This window comes from Nicotiana tabacum, chromosome 13, assembly GCF_000715075.1.
Source record: "Nicotiana tabacum cultivar K326 chromosome 13, ASM71507v2, whole genome shotgun sequence".
In the NCBI taxonomy this organism is placed as follows: domain Eukaryota; kingdom Viridiplantae; phylum Streptophyta; class Magnoliopsida; order Solanales; family Solanaceae; genus Nicotiana; species Nicotiana tabacum.
The window spans coordinates 30,644,855-30,655,421 of NC_134092.1; the positions used below are offsets into that span (position 1 = coordinate 30,644,855).

The window sequence follows — 10,567 nt, forward strand, 5'->3', positions numbered from 1 at the left end:
GTATGGCGTCGACAGTATCCTTCTTATCTTGTGGTCTTCGAGGAATCTTGTTACTTTTCCGCCAATGAATTGCTTTCCATTGTCACATACTATTTCGGAGGGTATCCCAAACCGGCATATGATATGATCCCAAATAAAGTCTATAACTTCTTTCTCTCTTATTTTCTCGAACGCTTGCGCTTCAACCCATTTAGAAAAATAGTCAGTCATAAACAAAATGAATTTGGCTTTACCTGGGGTCGATGGCAGAGGGCCGACGATATCCATTCCCCATTTCATGAAAGGCCACGGGGATAGGACCGAGTGGAGTTGTTCTCCGGGCTGGTGGATCATCGGTGCGAACCTTTGACATTTATCACATTTACGAACGAATTCCTTCGTATCTTTGCCCATATCGATCCAATAATACCCTACTCTGATTATTTTTTGGACTAATGTGTCGGCTCTAGAGTGATTCCCGCATGTATCCTTATGTACTTCCCGTAGGACATAATCGACATCCCCCGGGCCCAAGCATACCGCCAACGGTCCATCGAACGTTCTTCGGTACAGTGTTCCATCTGAAGCCAGAGTGAATCGAGCAGCCTTGGTCTGTAGGGTTCTGGAATCTTTAGGGTCCAATGGGAGTTTTCCGTTTTTCAAATATTCGATATACTTGTTTCTCCAATCCCAGGTTAAGCTTGTAGAATTTATTTCGGCGTGTCCTTCTTCGATTACTGATCTCGAAAGTTGAACCACATTCCCCGAGCCCATATCATCTACCTCGACCGATGACCCCAAATTCGCCAGTGCGTCGGCCTCATTATTCTGTTCCCGTGGTACATGCCGTAAAGTCCATTGTTTGAAATGGCGCAAAGTGATAAGCAGTTTATCTAAATACCTCTGCATTCTACCTTCTCGAACTTCGAAAGTTTTGTTTACTTGACTCACCACCAGCAAGGAATCGCAGTTGGCTTCAATGATTTCTGCTCCCAAATTTCTAGCTAGCTCGAGACCTGCAATCATGGCTTCATACTCGGCCTCGTTGTTAGTCAACCTGATAGTTTTAATAGATTGTCTAATAAAGCCACCCATGGGCGGTTTCAAAACTATGCCCAGCCTGGACCCCTTTACGTTCGAAGCCCCATCCGTAAAAAAGATCCATACCCCCAATGATGTACCTGATTTCAACAGTTCTTTTTCGGCTTCGGGTACGAGGGCTGGTGTGAAATCAGCCACGAAGTCTGCTAGGACTTGAGACTTGATGGTCGTGCGGGGTTGATATTCGATATCGTACCCACTGAGTTCGACGGCCCATTTGGCCAGTCGGCCTGATAACTCGGGTTTGTGCAAAATATTACGAAGCGGGTAAGTGGACAATACGCATATGGGATGACATTGGAAGTATGGCCTTAACTTCCTCGAGGCGCTTATCAGTGCAAGCGCCAACCTTTCAAGGAGCGGATATCTAGTTTCCGCCTCTCCTAAGGTCCGACTCGTATAATAAACTGGGAATTGCGTACCTTGCTCTTCTCGAACTAGGACACCGCTTACGGCTACTTCCGATAATGCCAAGTACAAACAAAGTTTCTCGTCCGTTTTTGGAGTGTGAAGTAGTGGTGCGCTTGATAGATATCGCTTATGTCCTTCTAATGCTTGTTGGCACTCCGGGGTCCAAGAAAAATCGTTCTTCTTTTTGAGTAGAGAAAAAAATTTATGACTTCGATCGGATGATCTCGATATGAATCGGCTTAAGGCAGCGATCCGACCCGTAATCTTTGTACGACCTTCATGCTGTCTACGACGGTGATGTCTTCAACAGCCTTGATTTTATCGGGGTTAATCTCTATTCCCCGATGTGATACCATAAAGCCGAGGAACTTGCCCGAACCGACCCCGAAGGCACATTTTTCGGGGTTGAGCTTCATTTTGTATTTCCTCAGAATCTCGAACGTTTCCTGCAAATGAATTAAATGGTCCTCTACGCGCAGGGATTTGACTAACATGTCATCAATATAAACCTCCATTGATTTTCCTATTTGTTCTTCGAACATTTTATTCACTAGGCGTTGGTAAGTGGCCCCTGCATTTTTTTAGCCCGAAGGGCATCACATTATAACAATACGTTCCATATTTGGTGACAAATGAGGTTTTTTCTTGGTCCTCCGGGTTCATCTATATTTGATTATACCCGGAATAGGCATCGAGAAAAGTGAGGATCTCGTGGCCGGCCGTAGCATCGATCATGCGATCGATGTTGGGCAACAGAAAAGAATCTTTGGGGCATGCTTTGTTCAAATCCTTATAGTCCACGCACATTCTAAGTTTGTCCCCTTTTTTAGGGACTACATGTCACAACTCGCATTTTGGAGTTGTGATTTCGGCCAAGAACTAGTGACAAATGGTCCTTCTGATGGTCTGACGTAGAGCAGTCTACTCGAGCAACTTGGGCTTTTTAATTTTAAGCATATATAAGGGGGGTATAGGTGATGAAAGCTCCGACCTGCCTCCCCCATACGTGCTGCCACCGAGCTGTATAGAACGAGCTGCCTTGGGGGCAATCCCAAGGGCCTGCCTAGATGTCTCAAAGGAGTGTCAAAGGTATCCACACGAGTTTGGGAACTCGTATGGACGGCACGACGCCTTCAGGCCAGCGTTGGGCATCAAAGTGGTGCTGGAGGCTCGATGTGTGGAACGGCCAGCCCCGTGGGCTGCCGAATGTTGGAACGAGACCTCCGTGCTGATTGGATACTTGACGCACCTGTCATAGGGGCATCATGTGTCAACTTGTGCGCATGGCTTTGGTTCAACCATGCAAGCAAGGGTCCGTTGGCCTAAAGGTGCAGGTGTGGGCGACACTGCACTACTTCGAAATGGAAGCGTGCTGCAATAGGGCTATGTATGGGCATGGCATGAAAGAGGCGTATGACAATGGCCAAGAGCTAAAGTTTGCCTTACTCGGGCGAGGCACGAGCTTGTCGCGGATGCACTAGGCGAGTGTCAAGCTTGAGGATTGGGCTGTGTACGCGGGAGTGATGCTCAGTCTTGAGCTAAGGACAAGGCATGTCCTAAGCCAATCCCCAGGGCGCGCATGGATTGTGATCCTAAGATGAAGCGCCACGACATGTCTAGGGCCAAGGGCCTAGGCATCTTACGGGCGGCACAAGTTGGGACTAACATGCGGGCGAGCCCCACCAACAGGCACAGGATTGTGCTTGGGAAATCCTGGGACAGGAAGAAGGCTGGCCTGCAACGGAGGGGAGCTGCAGGCGCCGTACGGGCGAGCAGGTGCCGCTACCCAATATAAGGATTTGGGCCCGTGACACTACAACTACGTTGGCTAACCATTCGGGATATTTTACCTCCCGAATGTACCCTATTTTGAGAAATTTGGTTACCTCGTCCTTTATGAAGGCATTCTTTCTATCAGACTGGGGTCTTCTTTTTTGCTTCACCGGTCTAAACCTACGGTCCAAACTTAGCTGATGCGTCGTTATGTCCGGCGGGATCCCTGTTATATCTAAATGGGACAAGGCAAAACATTCGATGTTATTGATAAGAAATTGAACGAGTTTCTTCCTGAGTTCAGGGCTCAACCCCTTTCCCAAGTATACCTTTTGCTCGGGCCGGCGCTCGATTAATACGACTTGCTCTAGCTCCTCGATCGTCGATTTTGTGGCATCGGATTCATCGGGAATTATGAAAGATCGAGGGACCCTTTGGTCTCCATCCTCTTCGATTATCTAGTTGCCTGGCTGGGTTGAAACCGTTGTCTTTGATTGCTATTTGGTGTCTCGTTCTCCTTCCGGGCCCGATCCTTTTATCGGTGAAAGTGAGGATATTGGTTTGGCTTCGTCGACGGCGAACATTTCTTTTGCGGCTGGTTGCTCTCCATACACCATTTTGACATCTCTCGACGTCGTAAATTTGAGGACCTGGTGTAGGGTCGAAGGCACGGCTCTCATGTTGTGGATCCATGGCCTTCCGAAAAGGGTGTTATACCTCATATCTCCTTCGATCACGTAAAACTTTGTTTCCTGGATAGTTCCAGCCACGTTTATTGGTAAGACTATCTCCCCTTTGGTGGTTTCGCATGCCATATTAAACCCGTTTAGGACCAGAGTTGCAGGTACGATCTGATCCTGCAGGCTTAGCTGCTCCACTACCTTTAATCGGATGATATTGGCTGAGCTACCTGGATCGATCAACACATGCTTAATTTTTGTTTTATTTACAAGTACAGATATTACCAGCGCGTCGTTGTGAGGTTGGATGACCCCCTCTGCATCTTCATCACCAAAGGACAGAGTCCCCATGGGTGCGTAATCTTGTGTCCGAGATCGCTTTTTCCTCACCATTGATGTTTTAGTGCGTTTACGCATCGGTCCTCGGGGGGTATCGATGCCGCCGATGATCATATGGATAACGTGCTCGTTCTGCTTGCTTAAATCCCTACTTCTAAAATGGCTCTTTTCCCTATCACTCAGAAACTCCCGAAGATGCCCTTTGTTAAATAGGCGAGCTATTTCCTCTCTTAGTTGCTTTCAATCTTCCATTCTGTGGCCATGGGTACCGTGATATTCGCACGTTTGATTGGGATTTCTTCGGGCAGGATCGATCTGCATTGGTCGAGGCCATTTAGTGTCTTCGATGCGTCCGATGGCCGACACGAGAGCGGATGCACCAACGCTGAAGTTATATTCTAATAATCGAGGTGCTTCTATAGGCTCGGCGTATTTATCGAAGCCGCTCTTACTCATAAGCCCCCGAGAATTTTGTCCCCGATCAATTCTTTGACTGTTCCGAACTGCGTTGTGTGTTGAACCATTATTCACTCGATCGGCGACGTAAAGTCGATATCGGTCTCTGTTCGACCTTTTCTCTCTGTCGATCTGCTTTTGATTAATAACTGTCTTGTTCTGATGAACAGGTCTGTACGGGGCCCCCGGCTGATCATCCTCGACTCTAATTTTCGATTGATATCGGTTATGCACATCTGCCCAAGTTACCGCTGGATACTCGATCAAATTTTGTTTCAGCCGATGTGAAGCTGTCGAACTTAGCTCGTTCAACCCTTGGGTAAAAGCTTGTACGGCCCAGTCGTTGGTGACCGAGGGTAATTCCATGCGTTCCATTTGAAATCGGGATACGAATTCCCTCAGCATTTTTCCCTGCCTTTGCTTTACTTTGAAGAGGTCTGATTTTCTCGTTGCAACCTTTATGGCACCAACATGCGCTTTTATGAACGAATCTGCTAACATGGCAAAAGAATCGATGGAATTCAGTGGTAAATTGTGGTACCAAATCATAGCTCCTTTCGAGAGGGTCTCCCCAAACTTTTTCAATAGCACGGATTCGATCTCATCGTCTTCCAAATCGTTGCCTTTTATGACACATGTGTAAGAGGTGACATGTTCGTTAGGATCGGTCGTACCATTATTTTTGGAAATTTCGGGCATACAAAATTTTTTGGGGATTGGCTTCGGTGCCGCACTCGACGGAAAAGGCTTTTGTATGAAGTTTTTTGAATCAAGCCCTTTTATCATTGGTGGAGCCCCCGGGATTTGATCGATCCTGGCATTATACGTTTCCACCCTCTTGTCGTTGGCTTCAACTCATTTTGTGAGTTCCTCGAGCAATTTAGTAATTCCGGGAGTAGTCCCCGATTCCTGCTCGTTAGATTTTACTATGGCAGGCTCTGTTCTAGGAGTGACTTCTCGAAGGGGATTGGAAACTGGCCTGCTTTGTGCGCGAGTTTGGCTCTGTAGCTGAGCTATCGCTAATTGCTGGGCTTGCAACATCTCGAAGATCATGCGTAAGCTGGCCCCGATCTCCTCTGGGTTTTGGGTGTTTTGGGCTACGGATCGAGTTCCGCCCTGAATGCTTCTTTCCGGTTCAGAACGCTGGTTCTCTTCCAAAGCAATTTGTGAATTGACATCCAGTGGTATTTTGGCTCGAATCTCGGGTAGTGCCAAGTTGTTGGTTTCATCTTGAAGGCCAGCTTCGTAATCGGTCGGTGAAGCCATTCGGTCGGCGGCTATTCGTAGCCGAGCCTGAATTGAAGATGTTTTCGGAAATAAGTGACCACTGTTATCCTCGGCCCCACGGTGGGCACCAAACTGTTTATCCGAAAAATGGATAGAGTTAAATTTATACGCAGTTCCGAAGATATGTGGTACAACTTAATACAAAATGCAAGGATAAATAAATATGTGAATATAGATTGGAGAAAATATAATCTAGACAAGGCAATCACGAACAGTGAATCTTAGGATTTAATAAAATAGAATCAATCTAAGAAACTAGAATGATCACTCTTTCTTGTAGAGGAAATAATATTTTTGTTATCATGTAAATCTCAGAAAAAAGATGTCCCTGCAGAAAATGATAAACAAGCCCTTTTATAGTGGAGGGATTTGGCTCCAAGCATAATAAAATAAACATCCAGTGGGAGACCCATGATAAATCAGCTTTTTCATAATTTCTGCCAAGATTCCCTCTAGTGGGATTATAACGGCTTTTGTCTGCGAGCTCGATCTTGCTTAGAATCCTCAGTTTTGATTCGAGAACAATTTCGACTCGAACTTGTGACCTTGGTTCGAGCCCTTGAATTGATTCCAGGTCGACGTAGGTTGGTTTTTGGATTATCAACACGATAGATCTACCTGCGTCATAGTTCGATTCTTGTTCGAGTTTGATTATGATATCGATTTCATCACGAACCGGCCTCCCCGGGTTCTAGATTAGTTCGTGCCCCCTTCGGGATCTTACTACGATACACCACTCTTCGAACCGTACCGGACATGCCAATGCTGAAATCTATTTCGACCATATACAATATTACATTCTTCAAAGTTATTTTCTATTTTATACATTTTTTAAATATACATACAACAATATGTGAATATGCAGTTATTCCAACAGTATGACTTATTTCTCTAGCAACGTGAATAACTAATAATTGATTTGTTTAGATTTTATTATTTCATCAGATTGTTGCTATCCAATAATGATTTCATTGGTGTACTACTCTGAAATCTATAATAAACTAATATTTGATATTTTTAATAGAATATTTTAACAAAAAAATTAATATTTGATATTGCTTATTTACATATATTTGTTTTATCACACAATAAAACTTATCTACATGTTAATTTAAATTATTATTATTATTATGTAGTTATATTTGTTTAATGAGACATTACAGTGAGAATTACATTATAATTAAGTTATAACAAACAAATCATATAATTACACATGAGTTTTCAAACACAACAACAACAATCCAGTAGTTTGGGAAGGGTAGTTTGTGCGCACACCTTATTTGTTTTATCACACAATAAAACTTATCTACATGTTAATTTAAATTATTATTATTATTATGTAGTTATATTTGTTTAATGAGACATTACAGTGAGAATTACATTATAATTAAGTTATAACAAACAAATCATATAATTACACATGAGTTTTCAAACACAACAACAACAATCCAGTAGTTTGGGAAGGGTAGTTTGTGCGCACACCTTACCCTTACCCTGCAGTAGAGAGACCGTTTTCGATAGATCCTCGGCTCCCTCCCTCCTAGAACTTAACACCTTGCGCTTAGGATGACTCGAACTCACAATCTCTTGATTGGAAGTGGAAGGTGCTCACCACTATATTAACCTCGTTGTCATGAGTTTCCAAATAGATTTATTATATAAAAAGTGAAATTCAAGAATTTATTATATAAGAAGGGATTTCCTTGGAGCATTTCTCTTCATTATTCCTAACGCGGTCAAGAATGGGCTCCTCCTTTATTACGAAGTTTCTCTTGCTCATGATAATGTACTCAACAACACTAACAAGTTTTGCTTTTAATTCTTCATCTAATTCCTCAACTTTGAATACTACTCATGTTTCTCCTCTAAAATCCTTGTGCAACTCCACTCCATATCCAGAATCCTGTTTCAACTCACTCAAATTATCAATCTCCATTAACATCAGCCCAAACATCTTAAACCTTCTCCTCCAATCTCTTCAATCAGCCTTATCTGGAACAGGACATCTCACAACTTTATTCTCGTCAGCTGGAGGCTCAAATCTTGTCGAAAAACAAAAGGGTATTGTTCAAGATTGCAAAGAACTTCATCAAATTACAATATCTTCGATAAAGAAATCACTCAATCGGATCAATACTGTCTCATCAGCTAATAACCCAAAAATATTAGCTGATACAAAAGCTTTTCTCAGTGCAGCACTTACTAACAAAGCCACTTGCTTAGAAGGCCTGGATTTTACTACTGGTCCATTAAAATCCACACTTGTTAACTCTCTGAGTAGTACTTACGAGCATGTTAGTAATTCCCTGTCAATGCTCTCAAAGTACTCTGTTAAAAAACAAGGGAATAGAAATAGGCGGCGTCGGCTTTTGTCTACGCCGCCGAGGTGGCTGTCTCATAAAGACAGGCGCATATTGCAGAGCGATTATGAGCCGAATGATGAAGTGGCATTCACAGTGGCAGCTGATGGAACTGGAAATTTCAGTACCATAACTGAAGCTATTGATTTTGCACCGAATAACAGCGATGACAGAATTTTCATTTATGTTAAAGAAGGGGTTTATCAAGAAAATGTAGAGATACCAAGTTGGAAAACTAACATTGTTCTTCTTGGAGATGGGAGTGATGTTACTGTGGTAACTGGTAATAGAAGTGTTGTTGATGGTTGGACTACTTTCAGATCTGCCACTGTTGGTAATTCATCACTTTAAAACTTCTCTTTGTGTTTTATGTGCCTTTTTCTATTCAAGCTTATGTTATACATTTAGTGGGCGTTTGGACATAAGAATTGTAAAACTTTCGAAAAACGTAAAAAAAGAAAAATTCAAAGTGAAAATTATAGTCGAAAATTAGAGTTGTGTTTGGACATGAATACAATGTAGAGTCGTTTTTGAATTTTTGTGAGTGATTGGAAGTGAATTTTGAAAAATAACTTTTTGGAGTTTTTCAAAATTTTGAAATATAATCCGACATTCAATTTCAAGTAAAATTTAAAATTTTCATGGCCAACGCTGATTCAGAAAAAAAGTAAAATTTTTTTGAAAAAAATGGTTTTTTTTAATGGCCAAACGGGGCCCTAGTCTATAGCGTATTAGCGAGATTTTTCACCTATAATGACTTCTTAATATTTTGAATTATTAACTATTGTAGCTTATAGTATTTTATTATGTAATTTCTAGATATGTAAATATTATTATAAATTTTTTAAAGAATTTATGTTTGAATTCACACAAAAAATAACTAGTCTGACTATAATATTGCAAATTTCGCCACATTAAATGGAACGGAAGGAGAATATGTTTATTAATGTTGTATGGATAACATAATGCTCTTTTGATTGATTTAAAAAGCATATATTTATTAATATTGTATGGATAACATAATGCTCTTTTGACTGATTTGAGAAGGAGGATTTATTTCTTAATGTTGTATGGATAACATATATAATTATGCTCTTTGATTGATTTCAGCTGTCTCCGGTGAAGGATACTTGGCTCGTGACATTACTTTTGAGAACACAGCTGGACCAGAGAAGCACCAAGCAGTTGCCCTTCGAATCAATGCAGATTTAGCGGCTATCTATAGGTGCACCATAACTGGATTCCAGGACACTTTATATGCGCATTCATTTCGACAATTTTACAGAGAATGTGACATCTACGGGACAGTAGATTACATTTTCGGAAATGCAGCTGTTGTTTTCCAAGGATGTAACATTGTGTCAAGAATGCCAATGCCGGGGCAATTCACAGTCATTACAGCTCAATCGCGCGACTCCCCTGAGGAGTATACTGGTATCTCGATCCAAAATTGCTCTATCTTAGCTACAGAGGATTTATACTCTAATTCTAGTAGTATCAATAGTTACTTAGGAAGACCGTGGAGAAATTATTCGCGAACGGTATACCTTGAGTCGTACATAGATGGTTTTATTGAACCTGAAGGGTGGAAAGAATGGTCAGGAAATCAAAGTTTGGATACGTTGTATTATGGTGAGTACGATAATACTGGTCCTGCATCGGCGACTGATAATCGAGTTACATGGTTAGGTTATCACATAATGGACTATTATGATGCTTCCAACTTCACTGTTTCAGAGTTTATTACTGGAGAAGAATGGTTGGATTCTACTTCTTTTCCTTATGATGATGGGGTATAGGATACTGTAAAGTTTGTAATAGATCTCTCTAATTTCAATTTATTGATGAGCTGCAAAAGCAGCATTGTAACAGGCTAAGTGTTATTAATGAATGGAAGTTACATATGGATCGGGTAAATTATTTTTTTGGCATTTTACAAACTTGTTTTTAGTTTTATAACCCTAACTTTTTTTTACACACGAGAAATTCACTTTTACACGTAAGAGATTTTTCATTTACACATAAGAGATCTAAAAAATATATTTTTTTAAATTCAATATTGTAAAAGGCCCAGAAGGCCTAAAACCTCCATCTCTTGGACATTGGTTGCTTATCGTGGCGTATCTAGAATTAAATTTGATTTGTGTTTAATTTTTAGGTTCTTATTTGTTACGGATTCAA

The 10,567-nt window shown here is 41.6% G+C and overlaps 1 protein-coding gene across 1 annotated transcript; it reads left to right on the forward strand.

Moving 5' to 3' along the window:
* Window positions 1–7,728: 7,728 nt before the first annotated feature.
* Window positions 7,729–10,303, forward strand: LOC107832646 (putative pectinesterase/pectinesterase inhibitor 12). The gene is made up of 2 exons (XM_016660505.2): window positions 7,729–8,720; window positions 9,497–10,303. The coding sequence occupies exons 1-2, from the start codon at window positions 7,769–7,771 to the stop codon at window positions 10,183–10,185; spliced, it is 1,641 nt and encodes a 546-aa protein (XP_016515991.2). The 5' UTR covers window positions 7,729–7,768; the 3' UTR covers window positions 10,186–10,303.
* Window positions 10,304–10,567: the final 264 nt, after the last annotated feature.

Excerpts from the sequence above, each read along its gene's own strand:
- LOC107832646 (XM_016660505.2), top strand. The coding sequence starts at position 7,769 with ATGGGCTCCTCCTTTATTACGAAGTTTCTCTTGCTCATGATAATGTAC. Across the intron at positions 8,721-9,496 it reads TTTCAGATCTGCCACTGTTG|CTGTCTCCGGTGAAGGATAC; the intron begins GTAATTCATCAC and ends GATTGATTTCAG.